The sequence below is a fragment of the Triturus cristatus genome, chromosome 9, assembly GCF_964204655.1.
Source record: "Triturus cristatus chromosome 9, aTriCri1.1, whole genome shotgun sequence".
NCBI classification, from domain to species: Eukaryota; Metazoa; Chordata; class Amphibia; order Caudata; family Salamandridae; genus Triturus; species Triturus cristatus.
Window position 1 is genome coordinate 500,881,423 of NC_140592.1, and position 22,734 is coordinate 500,904,156.

The window sequence follows — 22,734 nt, forward strand, 5'->3', positions numbered from 1 at the left end:
GTGAAATTTTTTGATTAGTGTTTAAGACCAGGGAGTCCATAAAAAGCCACAAAAGAAGTTAATAAGTGTTTGAGTCCTAATACTGTCTGGCTATTAAGACAGTATTGTCTGCATACAATAATCCAGGAACGGATGGCGTTCACAATGGGCACATCATGATCACCCTGTACTAGAGTGTATTCTAATTGATTATTTTAAAGAGTAAAAAGAATGCAGCCCTGGCGAACACCCCTTTTTAGTCTAAACAAAATCAAGTACTCCCCTCCCTGCCCATATCTCACTAAAGCCATCAAATTCTGGTGAAGAGCTCGCAGAAAATATACAATTTCTGGCTCAACACCTAGGGAGATCATAATATTCCATAGTTTGTCCTTATCAACCCTATCATAAGCTGAACTAAGGTCCATGAAGGTTACTTGTAAAGATCCCTTCTTCACCATGGTATACTTGTTGACAATCATGTAAAGATTTAGGCACCTATTGATCGTCCCTAGACCCGATCTAAAACCATACAGAATATCAGAAAGTACCTGATTCTCCGCTGCCCATGTGGTCAGTTAGTTTAGAACTATTCACCCCAAGATCTTAATCGTTGAGTCTATCAGGGAGATTGGCCTATAACAACAAGGATCAGCCTTATCACCATTATTAAAGACTGGCACAATCAATGATAGTGACCAGGAGTTGGGAAGACCACGTGTTACTGCAGATTTAGTGATATTTTTAAGTGGAGCCTAGTGCAAAACTTCTTTCTGAAATAAATCAGCCAGCACCATCTGGTCCTGGAGCTTTATTTTTAGAAGACACTTTAATCGCCTCTATTACCTACTTACCTACTCTACTGTAACCTGCATACATGAGGCTACAGATATACTAAGGGGAACATAGCTTGAAGATAAACAGCTGGGAAGATCATATATTCCCTCAAAATGACTAACCCATTGATCAGCAGGGATGTGAGCACACATGATGTTTTCTTGGTTGTACAAAAAAAGAGGACAATGAACAATTTCCAAAAATACGGCTGAGTTTTTTGATGCAGCTGATCCCAGGCCTCTTGCGGAAGCAACATCTTTCTATCTTTGACTTCATATCTATAAGCACCTCTGCAATCTAACACCTCATTCGGTACCCTAGGTTATTTTTTTCAAAGCACAAAGCAGTTATCTCTGAGCTTTGGAGCAAGAATGCTCAAACCAATGATAAGGGGTAGCTCGGGTGGGCTTAGAGGGTATACTCAAGGAGTTCTTAACATTCTCACAAATTGGCTTGAATTAATTTATGTGCTGTCTAGCTGGATCCCAGTGCAACTATAAATGTTGATTGAGAGGTTTCAGATGCAGCTGAGCCCAAGGTAGCAGTGGTGTAGTGCAGACATAAACTCCTCACCTTAAGGAAGTGTTTCACAGTTCTTAGTCGGCTCCCAGAAGACCTGAAAGCTGTGACTGAAGCACCAGTAATCGTTTCTATGGCAGGAACACCTTTTCCAGATCTATGCAAAAATGGGCACCTATAAAGTGGTGGTCTTGAGCTGGCCATAGGTGAGACTTTTACCTTCTGTAGCATTGTGCACACCACTCCCAACTGTTCCAGTGCCTCTAACAAAGAAGGAACACAAATTACCCAGTCATCCAGCCATGGAAATATGTGAATATATTTTAATTGCAAAAAACAACTACTGGAGCTCATACATTTGTGAAGACTGTAGGTGACGTGGGTAGGCTAAAGTCTAGGACTGTAAACTGACAGTGGTTTTCACCCAGAGCAAAAAAAACAGGACCTCTTTGAAGAAGGGTTCATAGGTATATGGAACTATGCCTCCTGAACATTCAAGGTTGCTAGAAAGTTTCCAGGAGCTGCTTGAGGGGTGACTGAGGACAATGACACCATTTTGAAACACAAGGGAAAGATGTTCAAAGCAGGCCTGATTTCCTCGAAAGGTTTTCTTCTTGGAAACAGAATTGAGTAAATCCCTCCACCTTTTTTCCTTTTAGGTACTTTTGAGATTGACTTTTTCTATTCTTACTAGCAGAGCCCCTCTTTTGGATTCATCTTTAGGCAGAGGGGTTTACCAAAAATATGCTCATGGAAGAAGATGTTTGCCAGGCTGCCCGGGGGGTCACGTGGGGGACCTCCCAACAGTGCGGCCACCTTAGTGCCACAGGAAGGTACAGGTTTCAGCATACCAGGCTCCCTGGTCTTGGGACCAGGGGGTCAGTCGGCCGCGTCACTTCCAGCCGTGGGGTGGGGGAGGACAAGGGTACAAATACCTTCCCCCGCCCACTGTGCAGCCTCTTGACTGCTGCCCGCTTCGCTGTTTGGTCGTGCCCCCGGATCGTCTGTGGTGCAGTTCTCCGGTGAGTGCCATCATCTCCCCCCTCCCCCTTCGGTCAAGCGGCAATGCCCGGCCATCGCTGTGGCAGTGGCCGCCATGGGAGGGGGGGGGAGGACTGCTCCAAGAGGGCATCGGGCAGCGGCGACCCTCCTCCAGTCAGGGCAAGCCCTGAAGCAGGGGGGGAGGCCATGCAGGGGTTGGTTGTCCGGATTACTCCAGGAGCTTGGCACACGCCGGGACTCGGCGCGGTGTGTTCCTGGGGTCGGGACGAAGTGTGGTCTCTGCGACGGCCCGCTCGATTTGCCATGCTATGCTGGAGGGAGGGCAGCGAGGCCCCACTGCTATTCCTGTGGCCTGGGCTATCTGGGGAGCCGGGGGCAGGGCCCAGTTCTCCTCTGTGCCTCGGCTTCTGTTCGGCAGCGAGCCCCCTCGGTTTGCACAATAGTGAATATGCCCGGCCCTCGGCATTAGCGCTGAGGATCGGGATGTTAGAGTGGAGCCAGGCACCCCTGGCGCGTGGGGGAGGGGGGGTGGCGAGTCGCGTTGCCCCCCCACGTTCTGTGCAGACGAGCCCCCGGCAACAGCACCATGGGGTGGGGAGTTCAAAGCAGAGCCAAGCTTGGGGACACCCGACGCGTGCGGGGGGGAGAAGCGAGTCGCGTTGCCTCCCATGCTGCATCTGGGCGGCAAAGCGCAGCTCTCCAACTAATATGTCCTTCATTAGCACGCTGCGGTTTCGTCGGCTTTATTTATAATAGCATATTTAGGCCTCTCTCCTGCTTAAATGATTAGCGCACATTTAGAAGGGGGAGGGGCAGATAAGAAACCGTGATCAAAGCACAGTATCGCTGTACCCTGTTGGTAGTCTGTGCAGAGAGGCCAAGGATTATATGGGCAGTGTAAAGAGCTTGAAGGCTTGGGTTCCACTATGCCAATAAGCACACGTTGTATGATTAAACCAAACCTGGGGAGAGAGGCAAGACTTTTATCATATTTGCTGCTCACATGAGGCTAGGGCTCCGGGGTGATGTTGGGCGGGCAGTTGAGATACCGATGCCCTCGCTGTCGTGGGGTAGCGCGGACCCGTCGGCTACGGGGGTGTGCAGATTTCCCTGTGTGTTGCCTCTCTCGCAGGCTGATGAGACAGGCTCACGGTCGCGTCCACGTCCTGGGATTCTGGGCAGATCACTGAATCTCCCCATGCCTGTTCCTATGAAGGTGGTGCGGTGTGAGGCAGAGATTTGAGCCCCCGGTATTTTGCGGCGCGAGTCCGGCCGCTTGGCGGTGTATGCAGAGGCATGGCTTGTCCCCCACATATATATCATCTGCAGTCTGTCCATCAATCAGTGCCACAAGGAGTCCATCAGTGCAGCAAAGTTGTAATTCTCTGCAACTCCGTAAAGGCACCCTCCACGAGAAATATATCTACTATTGCCTGGCAGTAATACCAACCCTGCTACTGTACGACTCATGGCAGGTTGAGACATTTACTTCTGGTATTTCAGTGCCCTTGCAATACTTGCACCGTGTTGCACATGTGCATGTGTGCTAATTATGTGTAGGGCTTCCTTACTGATAGTGACGTGTATCTGGGTCTCCTCCATACATGTTCAAGCTGCACTCACCATGTGGTTAGGTCATAGTCACCTGAAGAGTGCGTGACAGTCACAACTTGGTCACCCGGTGTCGCTGAGAATTTCTGCACCTTGAGTCTATGCGGCACGTTACTTGCAGCTCTCAGACCGGCAGGCGTGCGCAATGATGGACTAGGTGAGGAATGTTCTTTGTCGAAAACGTCCATCAAATACCATGGCATGGGAACGGTTAGACGCAGATAACATGCCAAGGTATATAGTGATAAAATAGTACCTTTGTGTGGGCAATAAGAACACCTGTGAGTCAGCGCCAAGATACTTATGGGTGTACGCGTGCAGTACAAATACACTTTATTTTATTGCTTAAGATTAGAGAGAAATGGAGATCTGGTAGGGCGATTGAGGCATAGTGCAGGTCAATTCCAGATCTGGAAACAGGGAGCAGGATTCCCTCTTGATTTCTGTGGGCTCCGGACTGAGCTCGTGCGGAACTAGAATTACTCGCAGTTTTAAGGGCATTCCATCTCTGCCTGCTGAGGCTCTTCCACTCAGCGGCTTGCGGTATCTGCTGCTTTGCTTGTGCCACACAGCATTACATCATCTAAGAAATCACTTTGTACCGCATTATAACATCTGTTTGGGTGTGGCACGAACAGAAAACTGATCCCTGGCAGGGGTGGGCAACTGGTACGCACCGGGTGTACTGCAGAGGTGTTGTCTTAAAAGGGGTTTGTAGTGAAGATAAACACTAAAGAATGACCCGATGTCATGGGAATGTAAAGGCTTGAAATCAACCTCTGTCACCTGTCACTGTAATGGTTTTACACTGTGATGTGCAGTATTGACTAATAGTCATTCATTTACAGATTTTTATATAGGATTTCATTGGTTTTCATTTTCATCATACGCCATTGTTATAACGACGGAACTCGGTCTTGTGTGCACCTTGTTATTTGAGATCATAGCCGCGCTCCTCAGGAGGGGAAATTTTGGCCCCGCGTGATGCCAGTGTATCAGGTTCTGTGCCTTTTGCATGCAAAGAATTGTTTGAAGGACAAGGTCGGTCATCCGAGCAATGAAGGAAAAATAACATGGTGGGGGTGTATGCTCACCCGGCATGCCGTCTACATGTCCCACAGGGAAGGTATGCTTTATGTGTGTTGCCCTAGCAATTGCTTGAAGAAGAGAATGAGTATCGCAGGCAGTTTGACATGTACAGAGGTAGAACATTTATGTTCACTGCAGTAGCACAAATAAGGATATTACAAACATTACATATATCCCGTAAATAATTTATGCTGTTCCTATAAATCTCCAGCTTAGAATGCTCTAGTGGGCAGCTACCATTAAAGAATTCTTTAAAATGTTTTCATCAAATATGTCAATTGGTGATAGATTGTTGGTTAACTTGTGGGGTCGTCAATATCCGGAGCTTAGCACTCATGTGTATGTCCGTACATTGGTGTGAAGCAAAGAAAAAGTCGAACGAGAGACCCAAAAATTCATAGTAATATAAAGGTATAAAATGCACCTAGGTCGCCTGCTGCCAAAATGGATTAACATTGTGAGGTACTCTGATGACTATTTCTTTCATTTATTTACAAAACAGTAGAAGTCATATACAACTGGTTTTGTATACTGCAGGGGGAAGGACTCTAAACATTCTCATCCCTGCCAATATAGCCCAGGGATACCCATTTACAGATCTCAACCTTGCAACCTTTGAGGCGGCTGAACCTCGCACTACATGTGCCAACAACAGTGGTAAGGCAGCTCCTCACAGCCAGGTCACTGGTACTATGCAATGCCATGCCTTAGGGCTTATATCCATGGACCTGCTGCTAAATCCGTCATCTCCAGCACAAGTGGCAGTGAAATTAAATAAAGCCATAGATATTGCAGCTTAAACAGGCAACAGCCTATAAAATAACAACAGGATCTCACACGCAGTGGAAGGCCCATGGCTAGGTGCACTGGTAATATTTTGTCTCCTTATACAGTCTTTATTTAGCGGTTAAAGCAGGTGCTAAGGTGGGGATACCTGGGGCAGTATTTCCATGCCTGAACGTACATAGGGATGAAGTAATAGTGTCCCAAGTTGCGCAACATGTTATACTTTTGTATAGGAAGTTTGTTAAAAGCTTCATTTGGTCTAACAGTGCCAGTCTAACGGGGACAACTTGTACAGAAAACAAACATGAGTGGTTACTCAACACTGTTGGTTAGATGGGATGTTGTCAAGAGCAGAACTCAAACTAAGTAGCCTTAAACACATGGTGGAGAAGATTTAAGCGACATGCATAAAAGCTGTAAATGTGGTGCTAAAGGGATGGCATGCCAAGGGATATATCTTCCATATTTCACTGGATCCCCTCAATCCAACACGCCTAAAGTAAGCGGAGGATGCCTGATGGATTTGTTAGACCTATTATTAGTTTTATTAAACACACCAAGTACTAGGAAGTAGTGACATTTGTACTGAATTCATAGGTACTTCCAGGACACATGTTGTTCAATACACACACCTCTAGACAGGACTGCCCCCCCCCCATTGAGCGAAGGGAAGTAAAACACTATATGGGTTGGCACGCTTTTACAGCCGTTGGTGGCTAGCTCGCACATGTGGGTGTGCCGCTGAGTTTGGGGGCAGGTTAACAAGCTTCATCTTGTCACTTCTCTGTCAGAGCCAGCAGACCCCTAGGGTGATGGCACGCTCAAATGCACGTCTTGTCAGAGGTAGGTTCAGGATAAAAGGTTGTGCTTGGTGAGGCTCAAATCCAAAGAGGTTGTGGTTTCTTTCAAAGGGGCACATCGGGGTGGGCAGTACAAAAAAAAAGAAATTTCAATTACAACCGGGGATCCCCTCAGTTATGTCAGATCCTGCTTATTTGTTGTTTCCACAGAGTTTGGGGCAGGTTAACTGGCCGCATCTTGTCTCGGTGGGTTTGATGTGTGGTCGGGTCAATTGACTGAGTACAGCCATTTTCGCTTGGTGTATCTGGGCATGAAGGAATGCCAGGCAAGGTTCTAGCAAAGGAAGGTAGCAGTACTTATGGGGTATGTGATGTATTATCTCACTAGCAGGCCGGCATGCAGGCGGACCATGTACCTAGGTCACTCACATCAGGCGGAGGTGCCCAGTGGAAGCATGGCGGGGACTGCACAGAACAGGACACTGCACATGTTAGATGCCGGCGAATTGTGGCGGCACGACTGCACATGGTAAAGTAAACCTGGACTGATTCAAATGCGGGGTATGGGGGTGGTGGTCCCTACCTCATTTCTCAGGATCACTCCCTGTTGGGCCTATCTAACGACCATCTTAATGGTCTTTAAATTTACAACCTTTCTTGTCTCTGCCATACTGTGAGTAGGTTAGCCATGGACTTTAATAAGTGCTGCAATGGCCCTCTAATGCGATAGTACAGCATCTAGTTTACCGGTGCTATTTGTACCATCATTAGCACCAGCAGCGGCTCACAGGGGTAGCAGTGAAGCTTCCTTTTATTTCGCCCGGGATTGGGGGTGGCAATGTCATCAAACTTTGCAGCCAGAAACTGAATAGGCAAAGACATACCTGTGATGGTGCAACGGGCACTCAGCAGTAGAGCCAGCTAAGTTTCTACATAATCCTGGTATACCGTCAGTGATAAACGTAAGGTCATGGGCTACACACGAATAGGCACTTTCTGTCAGCTGGGGCAAGAGGGTGCGGGTGGCCTTGATATGGAGGGGATGGAGCACTAATACGGACAACTACCAGAGCACATTTTGCAGTCATAGTTAGGTTCAATTGATTAAGTTGTTGGCTTGTTACCAGTTGCTTCAGTTAAGCAAATTTTCCTTGGGAGTTGTCAACGAACATTCGGACTGCAATGTTGGTGGTTAGCCGGGGCAGGCCTTTTAGATGTGTGCTTCTAGTTCAGGCATGTCCAAGGATGGGTTATGGTGCCTGAAGTCTGCCCTGGGATACATGTTCACAGGCAGGTGGAGCGGCAGAACTGAAATGGGCTTGGGTTCGACCGCTGGTCACAGGTTCAGATCATGGTAGGTCCACTTAGCAGTTCATCCTTCTGAGGTCAATGAAACAAGTACCATTGAGTTGAGTAACAATAACATGTGCAAATTCTCCCGCCCTATAGCCCTGACTGGCAGACATGCAGGTTGTGGAAGTTGTCATCCAACAAGTGTGCTATGGTCCATAAGGTTGGGGAACCCCCTGGGTTAAGCACATTTGGGCTACAAAGTATTAAAGAACACTTGGCAAACCCCAGTATTAAAAAAGGGCAGATATTTATACATATGGTTACCCTCTGATTCACACTGTCCTGTCTGCTCCCTGGTATGCTAGCAGAAGTTTGGGAGAGCAAGGCGTCACCTAGGGTGGTGACTGGCTGAATGAGATGGACATACTCCGACAAGTGCTATACACAGATAACTGGGTGAGAGGAAGTAAGGCGGGCTTTTCTTCCACCCACCTTGGTACTTCTTGTCAGGAGTAGCTTGTCAACGGTATTGCTCTTCAGCCAGACAATGTTACCATTGAACTAACACCAAACTAATTGTTTTAGGTCATCCTGGGCGCATATACATGAAGGGCTGGGCGAGGTGGGTACCACGGATACTGGGTCCCCCTCCGACTCAGCAGGATATGCGAACAGGTGGGGCGATGGGAATCCCAAGGCATTTAAGGGGACAGCCGGCCGTAAGCCACCCTGGGAGGGGCTGTGTAATTGTGCAGGCACGGGAACAGCTTCTGTAGAAGCAGCGGCCCGGGCAGGGGGGTTGTGTCTCCCCTCTCACCACTGGGGTCTGACAGCTGGGAGGCAATGATTTCACTTTCCATGGTAGGAGGGTCCTGCTGCCAGAATTGAATTCCCCCTCGTGTAAGTTATGCATCCATCCCTGAACAGAGGGGTTTTGGTTTTATCAGGCTAAAGTCCACAGGGAGTTGAAAAAGGATGGGGGCACCTGTCCAGGAGGGGCATGCTGGCCTCCGGTCCTTGGTCTTGTTTTTGCTGGTCCTGGGAGAGGCCCGGGAATCAGCAGGATGTAGGTAAAGATGCCTACCTTGGTGGAGGGCCCTGGTTGTGACGGTGGCCACCCCCAGAACTGTGGAGGAGTTACAGGGAGATCCAGAGTCTGCAAGGTACAGAAGGGTACTACATGCAGCAGCACAATAAGGGTGCTAAGCAAAGGATACCCAGGGATGTCTTAGCGTTGTCTCATGGAAGATCAACGGCGCCCCGTTAGTCCTTCGGGCAGTTGTGGGCCTGAGCAACCGGGGGCTGCCTGGAACGCTCTTCCCCCCTTTTTGGGGGCATGAGTAAGTGCGTGGACTGGCGGTCCACGGATGGGAGGGGTGGCCCCTCCCAAAATTGGTAACCACCGATTGGCGACGGCCACGGTGTAATTTGGCTCATCAGGCGGGCAGACAGCATAGGGGCTGGCCTGCCCTTGGATCGCCTGTAAGATAACCCACCATGTTCGCATATTTTTTATGCAAATAAACCTGTAGCAATTTTCTCCACTAAAAAGGCATCGTGTGGTTTATTTATGTATTTTGCTGTACGAAAACTGAGAAGGTGTCTTGTGGTTTATTTATGTATGTTACTGTATGAGAACTGAGAAGTGTTGCCGATATTGGCACTATGTATTCGAGTTGATGTCCTCCAAAACTATCTGTATAACTTATAAGCCTTGGATATGAGTCATCCAATAGTCTGCAAGTATTTTATTTCTTATTTTTTATAAACAACGTTCTTTGATTTTAGACATACGTACAAGAGCACAATGAGTGCAACAGTGTCAAACAAAAAAGTTCCACATCGCTTCCCTGCACACGGATCAACAGGAGAATCGAGAGAAATCACCACTGCTGGGGGTTGTGCCCGCAGACCCAATCGACAGTCCAAAGTAAATGCCTCATTTGCCCCATATCTTCTCAAATTTACGGGGGCATCTCTGACAATAGAGATTGGCTCTTCCTGCTTGGCACACCAGTCCATGCTGGCCCTCCACTCGGGCAATGTTGGGAGTTGTCGGTGGTTCCATTTGTGCACTATGTCTCTCCTGGCTACCATTGTAGCCATGCCCAGGAGTGTACGGTCCCCTCTGCCCCCCCCCACCCCCGCCTCATCTAGGAGTTCCAATAGGGCAATTTTGGGTGTCAGTTCAATCGACCGGTCAAGTACTCGAGAAACAGATCGGGCAATCAGTTGATAGTAGTGGGCCGGGTCGGCAAGTATTTTATAAATATTGATATATATATTTTATTCGATCCTTTCACTTACATCATCATACTCGGAAAGTAACATTTTAGGTTCCTATGAGTTCTTCTTGGAAGAATAACTAACTCCAGACATTGTCATACAAACTACCATGTTTTGTCTTCCGCATTCAAGGTAGATCTGAAGACAGCTTTTTATTTTGTCCTTAAATTGTGATTGAATTCTTCCTACATCAAGAGAATGTGATGCATTTTTTCATCATATGCTTCGAGCTCTTCCTCTGGAGAGAAATTGGATCGTTTCAATATTTCCAGGGTATTGGAGTTGTACTTTTAAATTGCACGTTCGTTCAGAGCTTTTGCTTTTTATTGTTTATAGAGGACTTGCCCATGCTAATGACGCAATCATGCCAGTTCTTCCAATTAGATAGTATCTTGCTTTTCCAAAATTTAAGCAATTTGGGGAATTTAAGTTGTGCACTGGCAACAGCAAGAGAGTAGTTAGAAAAATAAAATATCCCCCACTTCAACTATAAGGCTGTCACTGAGTGAGAGTGACTCGTGCAAATCCAAACCCTAAGGTCCCCAGGAATTGATTCCCCAAAGAAAGTTTCCTTCCTTCTCTTTTCTCCTTTCCATTTTTGTTTACTTCTTTCCATTTTTGTTTCTTTTCTTCCTTTGTGCTCTGACTCCATTTGCATCTCACTTACATTTCCCATATTTTTTTCCTCATTCCTGTTTTACTATCCAGGTTGTGTCTTTTTCCAACCCTTGGCCCACACCCACTTCATGGTATATTCTTTCTGTTCTTTTTTTTTTTTGTCTTCTCCTTCTGTCCTGGACCAATGAGTCACTGTTCAAAGTTCAGAAGAGCCTTAAAACCGTATTAATCTACCTCCCCCCTCTCACATTAGTATAGCAGTGCTTCATTACGCCTTGGGCTGCAGGCTCATTAAACTAGAGTCTACTAGACGAAATGCGGCATTTTTTTAATTTCTTTTTTTAGTTTTATATAGCTTGCACTTGACAGGGGGTTATCAGAGCGCTTTACATAAGCACCAGTCGCATTACAGAAGGACACATTGATTTTTTGTTAGGCGCTGGAAGGTTGCCCAGAATTACAGGATGTTGAGCATCCCTGCCGGGACTCAAACCCGGTCCCCCGCTTCAAGGTCGACCGCCGTGGCCGTAAGTCGATTTCCCCAATTGACGCATCCGAAGAAGCAGAAGCACATCCCTATTTCTGAATTTTTTAGATCAGCAACATGGCCAACTCTTCATGCTTCCCGTGTACTCCTTAAGCGCATCCTTCATAAAGAATGCTTCTCTAGATGAGGTGATGCTAAGCAACCACTTTTCTTGGAATCTATTTTGCCGTATTTTCAAGATATATTATTTGCTATTTTAATTTGCGACTCAAAATTGCAAGCGATAAACTGTGCATTTTAAATTTTGGTTCTGTGCTTTTATGGATGGTTTTTGAAATCCGAATAAAGTCTATTTGAATTGAATTGAATTGAATTGAATTTTGCCGTATTTTATCTCCTCCTTCTAGTGCTTTGCAATTAAGATCATAAACAGTTTATAATATGGTTAAAAAAAAGTCCATGAGTAAAGGAAAAATACCCTCTTGGTTATTCAGTTGCTTCCTCGCCCCTCTCTGTCCTACACAGCACGCACACCCCTACTGTAACTCAACTGTTCCTGTTGGAGAAACATGAATGGAGTGCAGGCAATTGGTGCTAAGCAGATGCTGGTTAGCAATGGCCGCTCGCGGTGCAGGAATGCGTTTTGTGGGAGGTCACTTTTACATTTTCAATCCTGCCTGAAACTAGCGGCGCTTCCAACTCGTCGTGAAGGAAGGAGAAATATGGCGAACAAAAGCAGAATCACGCTAATTCTTTGATTTGTATTTTCTATGTCCGTCGTGTGATGAGTAACTGAGCTGCAGTCACTGCTAAAGTATATCTTGGTAACGTTTTTATCAACGAAAAGAGCTATCTTCAGATTGTCTTGTCAGGGTAATCGAATGAGTGACGGTTTTGGACATCAAACACATGGCTTCAGATGCAAAGTTACCAAAGGCTGGGTTTGGTGTGGAAACGAATGGGTGTTTGGGGAACTCATTAAGTAACTGTTTGTGGCAACCACTGATGGATGGTTCGTGAGCAAATGACTGATGGCTTATGTTTAGGCTTAGGGGAAATTTGCGTATTTTGTGGAAAGGCCCCAAAAAGTTTCATACCTTAATATACCCCGTGAAGAAAACAATTGCTGTTTGTATTCTTTTCGTTCGTATTGTTCCAATGCTTGGATTTTTTACCTCAATGACATCTCTTACGTGACGTGGCACAATGTCGGAAACTCAGGCATTTCATGTAACAAGTGTACTGTAACATGTCCAAAATTTTGTGAGATTACGCCAGCATAAACCCAATTTTCCCCGGGCCCTTTTTGTAAGGGGCTTATTTATGGACCCCTTGCAACACTTTTGCCCCGCCGTTGCGTCGCTTTTCGTGATGCAGGTGCGGCATGAACAATGCGCCATGTTGCGCCATATTTACAAAGTGATGCATCTAGGCAGATGCATCACTTTGTAAACCCATGCGCCACATTATACCTGCATCAGGTATAATGTATGCATGGTGGGCGTTCCCCCGCAAGAAAGACTCATAATAGTGGTGCTGTGAAATCTATCAGATTTCACTGCACCACTTCTGTGACGCCACTGCATCAAAACTTTACACCTGCCTCATAGCAGGCTTAATGGTGATGCAGTGCAATGTGTACAGGCCTCCCCCATGCATTGCTGAAGTTGCATCATGCTTGTGACACAACTCCAGTAATGCGTGAGTTTTGCGCCGACAGATACGTCAGGATTCCTAATGCATCTGTCATTACTTGCGACATGGAGCACTGGGCAGTAAATATGAGTCTCTTGAGTGACTGAGTTGGCGGGACTGTACAGTGATAGCTCAAGACGACCATGTTGAGAGGAAAATATAGTATTATTGAGGGACATTCCTTATGGTGAAAAACAAATAAGTGATTCTTGCTGGCAAAATAAGTGGTGGTTTATGAGCAAATGAGTGTCGATGAGAGGAGTACGCAAATGATACTATCAGCAGGTAAACAAACATTTTAAGTGTAGATTAGTGGCTGCTTTGAGGCTAGATAAGTATATTTTAGAGGCCAGTGATTTTCACACTTGAGAAATAGTGAATTATATTGTAAAAGTGAATTTTTTTTAAGGTAAAACATGGTAGAGCAAGATTGGAGTTTTCTTAATTAAATTGTCTGGAAAATGTATAAATTGTGATTAAAATTGTGGGATGACTATAAACATGGGTTAGTGGGCAGGAACACTAAAATTATCGATCTTGTGGTCTGAATCCACTGTTGGTTACTTCACAGGACTTCCAGACATGGCTGGACCTCCGGGAGCTGGAGACGCGAGTCGGCAAACGCTACATCACCCATGAAAGCGATGACAACCGCTGGCGCAAGTACGCAGAGGATTATGGACTGGACTACCCTGATAATTTTATCATGGAACCCAGCATGGATGAGCTGGAGGAGGAGGAACAAGCTTGAGAAACATAATTTCTCCTTTTAGAAGGAGGGCTCAGAGAAAGCGGAAGACAATGTTTGACACTGTCCTCTCTCCAGGTGCCCAACAGATTGACTGTCGTAAGGACCGAAACCAGAGTGATGGCCAAAGTGAAGTGATTGGCTCATCGGGGGATAACATACCACTCAAAGTGAATGTTACTCTTTATCTGAGGAACTGATGAAGGTTTTAACAATATTATGTTTTGGTTCAAGTAGTGGCAGTTGGGGGTGGAAATAATCCAATTGACAGTGGTAAGAAGTAATAGAAAGTAAGTACAACAGAATGTTTTTAATCAAATGGCTGGCACTGAGCTTGATTTGTTTTCATTTACCATCTGGACAGGTGTGTACCGAGGTTGTATGGAAACTGGGGTCACATGGCCTTTCTGGTGGTGTGAGAAAATCAGGGACTCAGAAACCAGAAAATCTATGTTCTTCTCCCGTATAGTTTGCTTAATAGGACCAAGAAAATTGTGTTTGTCTCATATTGTGTGTTTTGGCATTGTTGAAACAGATGCTTTCGCCTAAGCAAACCTTGAAACAGGCAGAAGTCTTAGTGATTTTCCATTTAGTGGCAAAGAGAAACAGCTGATTGTGTGATGAGACATTGCATTCATGAAGCATTCTGCACCAAATTGTCAGTTATTTGACAAAAGGTCCCCTTAGCCTTGGGGGAGGGGATACATTGTAAAACGAATATTGTTGAGAGACCGAATTTTAAAAGATGGAGGCAATATTGTCCTCCACAGAGAAAACTTTCTAATACTTGAAGTAATATGGCAATAGAAAAGCTAATGGTTCATGCCCACACAGCAGAGTAACCCCAAAAGTTACTCTGCCCCACAGGCTTTAATTTCGTTGTTTCAGCTCTTCCTTGGATAACACAATTCTTTACAGTGCTAGGATTTGCAGAACAGACTTAGCTCACATTCTGGAGTGAAATCACAGGCTAAGGTGTCAAGCAACAAAGCTGCACCTCAGGTGACAAAGAACTTACAGTCCAGGCCTAACCAGTGAGATCTATCCATCAGGTTACTCAGCTTTCACCTTGAGGTAGTATAGCTATTTCTTATGCTACACACATCTAACAGGTTTTCCATTTTCCATACAAGAGCTGGGTCCCCAGTTTCCAAAAGTTCACCGGAGCAGGAATCGAGGAGCCCAAGAGTCCCTCTAGTAACACCAAACATTCAGACTTCAGCTTTTACAGCATAAGGTTTCTCTCAGGTTACCTAGATCATACATGTAGTTGCTTTAGACAGCAGAGCTATCTCTTGGGTGAGGAGGAGGGTGGGTTCACACTGCCTCACATCCTAGCACTCAGTTTGCCCCGATGCATCATAGTAAATGCAGTGCATGATAACACTTCGGTGTCAGGCTTTAGTTTCTCACACTTGTTGGTGCAGTCAGTGCTGTGTATCTCTAGACAAGTGTTTCAGGGTAGTTGTCCTTCTTCAGTAGAGAGCAACACATTCTTTTTGGGGGTGCTGGAAATGCTGCCTAAAGTCTTCCCAGGTCTCTGTACCACTCGCTGGGCGCAGGTGCATCAACGCGAGCTTGCCCGCTCATTAGCTCAAGGGAGCCTTTTCACACAGGAGGAGGTGACACAGGTTTGGCAAAAGAGAGCAGATCTATCAACCAGGTGACACTGAATGTACATGTTCAGATGTCAGATAGGATCATTTTCTCTTGAGTGACACTGGATATATAACCTCAGGACTTAGACAGAAGAACTGTCGCCAGAGGCCTTAGCTATCTCTCAGGGTCCACTGTTCCTGATGCAGGACTGATTAAACATAACATAGATTTAAAAAGTGAGTTGGCCAGGAAAACAGTGAGGGTCAGTTATGCAGCAAATCTGGTTCTCATATAGTCAATCGACTCTAAACATTCTTGTACACTGTTCCTCCATGTATCTCTTATTCTCATATTTGTTCCCCCTTATCTCTGTTTCTTACTCTTTCCTTTCTCCATATCCCTCATGGACCCTGCCTCCCTGATCACACCACTGAGGTTAAAAGTGGGGTTTCTTTGAAACAGGAAACCCTCCTCACGTATACCCCTAATCTTAAACTAAAATCCTGCTCCTAAATCCACACATGGACTGGGCGCATTTACTTACCAATGGGGGTTCAAGGCATCTACTTGCAGTCAAACAGGATGAACTCCTTGAAGTTCTTAATGTGGTTCTAAGTTTGGTTGTGTTCAATCTCTTTTTTTATGGGTGTGTTCTCGAAGAGTGGGGGGTGGGGGTGAGAACACTCCCATGTAAGGCAGGTTTTTCGGGATTTTGTAAGTAAAACAACAAATCACCTTTGCCTCATGGTGAGCGTAGGTTCATTTTCTTTGATCCGCCTCTATTGTATGCTAACACCCTAGAAAAAATCAAGTAAACATGTATTAGGTTTTTCCCTTTTCCATTCATTATCCAGTGGCCGCTAAGAAGGAATTTATGATAAATAAACTAAAGCTATTCCACCAAAAACAACTATTAAAATGTAAATTGTTATCATGTTATCTGCCTCTTTCTTTTATTTTTATTGCATTACTTTGGTATTCTCAATAAAATACCAATAACATTGAAATATGCTTTAAGGCAGCGCTTATCCTGCATTCATAAAAGTGAATTCTTCTACTGTATTTAAAGCTATGATCCTGTTTATGTATTCAAGTGCCTGCTACAATAACCAAATTGAGCAGCCTTTATCATAGGTTTCAAGAGATGGATCTCCAAAGGCTTTCTAAACCCATAACTTTGCTTTGATGTAAATCTTGGGTCCAGGAGTTACTCTCACACTTAGGGCCTAATTACGAGCCTGGCAGTCCTCAGACCGCCAGACTTGTGGTGGGGAGGCAGTGATGGTCTTCCGACTGCCAATTACGACCATGCCGGTCGTGCCTTCCTGGGACCACCGACTCCGCCAGGGAACCGCCATTCCGTGTTGGTGATGCGGCAGTCAAGAGGCATCAATATGCCTGGAGGGACCGCCGCGGTTCCGCCAAGCATATTACGACTTTCCTCATCGCCACTGATTTCAGGGTGGTCTTTCCTCCATGATAAAAGTGGAGCTGAGGAAAAAAGTGGGCCCTACAGGGCCCCCTTGTGTGTCACTCCTTGTGGATGCACCCAGGGGGGCACAACATGTGCCCCCCTGTGTGCATGCACCCCCAGTTCCAGCACGGCAGTGACTTCACATTCCATGCTGTGCTGTAACTTCCTTTGACGTTCCCATTGCTGTGCCTATTTTATAGGCACCGCCACGGGAACGGCAAAGTAAACACCCGTGGGTTTGGCGGTGTGGCCTCGAGACAGTCCTGCCGCTGCACCGTCAAATTTGTAATCGGGCCCTTAATTTAATGTTAGAAAAGTCCAGGTAAGGTTTTAGACAATCTCTGCTGTCAGTAGTTTCATTACTTAAGAAAAGATCCTCTACCAGACATCTCACAGAGCACTAACACCCATTACTAACTGTCAAAAAAGCTGTTGTATTTTGATGGATGCGTTTAACTGTAGACTCCTAACCCTGTGAATTCCTCCAGCACCACCTCTGCGCTCTGACACCATTTATTTTTTTCAGTGCCTTCCTACACGGATCCGGAGCTAGTACCTTTAGGTTTTTTCCACCTTTGAACAATTTTTTAACAACCCATTTTTCTATATAGTGCGCAAGGGAACATGTCCCCATCGAAAACTACAGGGTTTAAGCCTTTTATGGAGTGTCACAAGCAGATGTCTGTGACAGACCCCCACGAGGTATGTCCCTGGTGCCTAGGGTCCTTGCACAACTCCAAATCTTGCGGGCACTGTGCCCAGATGAATCCCAAGGTGATTTGGGACAGCAAAACCAAGCTCTAAGTTGGTGAAAACATTCTTAAGGGGCATTAGGGCCAATCCAGAACACAATTGAGGATTCTGACCCTTTCCCATTCCCATTCTCAAAGATGCCCTTGTGAAAGATTCTCCTCACATTCATCATCAGGTTAGACCAAGTCTAAAAAGAAGTCAAAGCAAGATTTTCCCTCGTCCTGCTACTCTCGATCAGAGAAGTCGTGGGGACGTCAAGGTGCCTCTCAGTCCTGGTCTCCTACTGAGGATCCGATTCTACAACTTATCCCAGTGCACACAGAGTGACCGGTCCCACTGGTGAAACTGCAACAGCTTTCTAGAAAGACATTCTGCACCATCTTAGCATCAACGCACTGGTAACCTGCAAACTGCATGGGGGGTGGGGTCCACCGCCACTGAATCTATGGCAATCCTCCCGAGTTGTCAGGAGAGGAAAGGGGCCCTTAGGATCCCAAGTGAACCCTGCCCGCACCGAGAAGTTAGAGCAATCCCGGTCAAGGGACAGGAGCACAAATCGGAGGATCCACCATCTTGGCCTCCCAGGCCATGCCCTCTACTTGGATATGTTTTAATTGAAACCCGTGCCGAAGGCTGTTGGTCAGTGCCAGTCCTGTTTTGAGTCCAGCAAAATGTAATTTTTTGTTTTTCACAGTTAAAACAATATTTGAATTATTAAAAGGAAGTAGATCAACAATGTTTGTAGGAACACCATGGGTAAATGAGTAGGATCAGATAAAGGATATCTCCAAGAAAAGAGAGTGGAGAAAAAGGAAAGTAGACAGCACGAAGAGAAGATAAAAGCCTGGTGCTTGAAGGAACTCAGCTAAACCCGCAGGGCCCAATCCACAAGATAAACGTAGACGTTTGGTCTAAACTGAGACCTAAACGTCTAAGTTTACTACTTTGGGAATTAACAAAGGGCATTTACGAATACTATCTCTGTCCGCCCCCGGGGTGGAAATCCGGCCCCATTGTGGACATAAAGATAGTACTTGTAAATGTCCTTTTGTGAATTCCCAAAGTTGTAAACTTAGACGGCTAGGTCTAAGTTTGACCAAACGTCTAAGTTTACCTTTGTGAATCGGGCCTTAGTGAAAGTGGGAGACCTGGTGAAAATAAAAACATCTGTAGAGAACAATAAATGGTGAAAATTTACAAAACTGTTGCAAGTCATAAAGATCTTTACTAGCAGAAGACTATTGCATTTGGAATTTACGTAAGAGTGGTCATGGTGCAACATTAACGAAAGGATAGAGATGAAGATAAAATAAGATAGATTGGCAATTTAAGAAGGAAGTACATAACAGGGGAGAAGAGAAAGTTTCAAAGGACAGAATTATAAATAGAGAGTACGAAGGACAAGCAATAAACTGAACTACTGATAGGACAACATTTTACAGCGAGAACATCACTCAATTGCATCTTACTTCATGTGCATTCAGTTCTTTACATAAAAGTATAACGAAACAACGACACAAATCTGTTTGAGCAGAGTTAGTCATTTTTGTTAGGTTGCATACATAAAGTAAACAATGCTAACTCACCTTTTATTTCCTATTGTGTACACTTCGTAATAAAATGTATCTATTTGAGTTAAATATGTGTGAATAACATTATGGAAATATGTGTTTATTTGTAGAGGTGAGGTGTGTATTATTCTTATCCAATAAAATGTTATACTGTTCTTGAGGTGTTGCCAAGAGATATTGAATCTAATGGCTGCATCTTTGAGAAGATAGCCAGACTTCAGAAGATAAGCAAGTGGTGGATGTGACGTTTGTGAGCAATAAACCTTTTTATGATACTACAAGGAGTCTGGATGTACCTTTTATAACAACATTTATGAAGAGTGAAACCCAACAACTTCCCAGCTTATCCTCATAGGACACCAATCAACAGGGGATCAAACACTGCACAATGAACCCACTCCCCCAGCCTACAGACATTTATGCAAGCTCCTATGCACACCATTCAACAGAGACTTTTGCAGCTTTTCTTATGCCATGCTCGCTAACACACAAGGTAACTTTATACATCACACCAAGTAAAGAGGAACTACTCAACTCGTCTGCCTTAGAAAGTCCAATAACATAATTCAGCTTAAATATTGGCCTAAATCCTAGTCCAAAAAACTCAAGCAAACCTCGAGGCACTGTTTTTCAGGCCCACTAACAAATAACTAACAAGAACATGAACATTGACCTTTTCCTTGTCCACTAATAAATACAGTATTGTTGTGTTTCTTGTTGTCACTTCAGATGGAACCTTCCACCTATTGATTTCTCAGCACCTGAATGTCCTCAGGGCATCAGACTTGAGCATAAGAACCTTAAGATAGCTCACCTGACAGGTGATGTCAATTTGCTGACTTGTCTCTGAGGCAAACCCCATACATACGTCATGGAGCCATATACGGCTCACTGACATCACTTTATGTTTTTGAAGTCCCATTCAAAGTGGATCTGGTGTTGTTCTCCTTAGTACATTTCCTGAAAAAGTAGATTTTTGCATTGCGTTAGTCAGGATGGCTGCCCCCAAAAATGTCAGGGTTTCAATACTGTAATTCCTGCAACAAACAGAGTTTGATCTCGGGCACCCAAAACATCTGCACCTGCTGCTAGGGGTTGAAACATGACTCCCCATCCTGTGAAAAACATGGCCTCATGCACGCCAAGGCCATAAGGTGGTGGGAAGCAAAGCTCTTCCTGGAGCAGGACTACGATGAGGTCCCCACTTCAGATGCTGCACTAGGTGTCAACCTGAAGATTTGCCATCTATAGTCTTTGCAGGGGTAGCCTCCAAAGACAAGTCATCCCACAGGAAGCAGCACAAGAAGAACTCTCCCACACTTTGATGCTGAGATCTCTGAAGGAGGAGGAATGCCAGCCAGCAGCATCTCTCCCAAAAATCTGGCAACTGAGTCTTCTTCAGAGCCTGCATTCGTAAAAAAAAACTGGTAGGGAACAGGCTCCTTAACCAGCTGTGGTTTCAGGACCCAGCACTGAATTCCCCGAGCTTTCAGCACTTGGCGCTGACCCCGCTCAGATCGTCGGATTCATCCAGGCCAAACAGGCTCTGTTACATCTTCCTCTGGTGTGCCCTCTGGCAGCGGCAGCTCCTCTTCCATCTCTGAAGACCTTGTTTGTTACTGTGCCACCTGTACCAGAGCCGTACTCAACATCTCTAGCACCAACTTCGAATTTGATGCAATATGTATCAAATTTTCCAAAAACAAATGCAATTCTCCTGAGATCAAGATGTATAAGCCACGACAGGCAGCTGAGGAAGAATCCTAAAATTGACTCTTACCCCATAGTAAGTACTTTGGTCGGGTGGATGAAATCTTTGGGTCTAAGTCTGAACACATTCAGATGCCTGACAGTTTATAATGATGAAGATGATCACAGTAGTGAGATGTGCAATCTTCTACCTCCTACAGTCATGGACGCTGGTCACCACTAGGCCCTGCTCAGTGACACTGTCCCACATACTCTACTGAGATGTGCTTCAGGGTCCCCACTGCAGTGGTGGCCTCTTTCATGGTTGGTTTGTGCAAGGCTGTCAAGCTTCTGGAATTGTCTTGTATGGTAAAGGAAAGCAAAGCATAGCCTTCTCTTCCATGGAGCCCTTACTTCTCTTCAACATAGCTTTGACGGATCCCATTTTAATTCAAATTGTAATTGCATTTATATTGGCTTTACTACCCCTGACAAGGTCTCAAAGTGCTTTACGCTGGCCAGAACGCTGCTCCAAAGTCCAAGGTTAGTGGTTATTCCAGTGTTATTGGTTCCTGTTAGTTTCTGGATTAGCCTTGTGCACTCAACGCAAAGCATTCCATGCAGTCATTCCAGTTTCTTTATGATGGACTAAATTAATAGTGTTTGGTTGCGATTATTAGAGAGGGAGTGAGCTCATTCACATGGTTGGTGGGATTAATAGAGGAGTTAGAGGAGATTAGGTTTTGTTAGGTTGCATAGGTATGACTTTCAGAGAAAAAAGGAGTGATTGTGATCTTGTAAATGAGTTGTGGGAAATTTGCTGACATACAATAATAGAGGATAAGCAAACATGCATTTGTCAAAGAAGATTGTGCTCAGAGAGAGAAGGCATGCAGAGGATGTAAGCGAAACAGAGGGACATTTGAAAGAGAGAAGAAAAAAAGGAGAGGTAACAAACAGAAGTTTTAATAAAAGGAGCTTTGGATCGGTGCTAGAATCAGGTAAACCATGTCTCTGCTGCTAGGCTACTGCTAGGCCACCGATCCAACCAGGTTAGTTTATCAGCTCAAGGGTTGAAAGTGAAAAATAATGGCTGGATGCATTTGTCGAGAAAATAGTATACATGGGAAATAATTTACACATTGAAAAAGGTTTGGCTCTCAGTATTAAATATACAACAGAGTGGAATGCATTTGAATGACTTTGGATTGCATTGGCATCAGATGGAAGGTAAGGACAGCTTTACAGATGAAAGGGTTCCCTTTACAAATTTAATGAACACGTTTGTTGCCAAATGGCTGCTGATTAGTCTTCCTGAAGCACTCTGTAGATGCTACGGGTGAGTAGGCGTGGAGCTGCAGGTTGAGGGGGCACATTAGGTGAGGCCAAGCCTTTGTCTACCTTGATCACACTTCCTTGAAGAGCCCTAACACCTCTTTGTGCCTCTGATATGGGTGCTCTAGGCTGGAAATAGCCCTGCTGTTAGGAGCATCACTACACAAAGGATGTGTCTGGAGAGCAGCCTGAAAAGACATTTGAAATGTTAACGTATTGCATTTTACCTTTCCTTATCAATAAATAACTGAACTTTCAATTAACAGAAAGTTCAAAAGAAAGGGAGCTGGAAAGATAGTCATCCCTTTACATTTCCTAAGTGGCAGCTGATACTCTGCTTAATAAGCTGTTTTTTACCAACTCTCCTTGCAGGGGTTGTGGTGAAAACTGTAATAGTGCAGTAGTGATATTTATGACAGCAAGTAAGAATCACCCAGCTAGTATGTACCAAGGTACTTAGGTAAACGTTTTAAAGAACATCACAGGCCTCTTCGCATTTTAAAGATCTCCATTACCTTAAATTGTATTTATCTCTGTATAAATATTTGGGGGCAGATTTACAA

General features: G+C 45.1%; 1 protein-coding gene across 1 annotated transcript in view; it reads left to right on the forward strand.

Annotated features, from left to right (window-relative positions):
* The window catches only part of LOC146798204 (serine/threonine-protein kinase D3-like), a 508,587-nt gene extending 492,307 nt beyond the window's left edge, over positions 1–16,280 (forward strand). The window contains exon 18 of the mRNA XM_085625489.1: positions 13,574–16,280. Coding sequence (XP_085481615.1) covers positions 13,574–13,753 — 180 coding nt within the window. The 3' untranslated portion in view covers positions 13,754–16,280. The remainder of the gene's footprint in view (positions 1–13,573) is intronic.
* Positions 16,281–22,734: the final 6,454 nt, after the last annotated feature.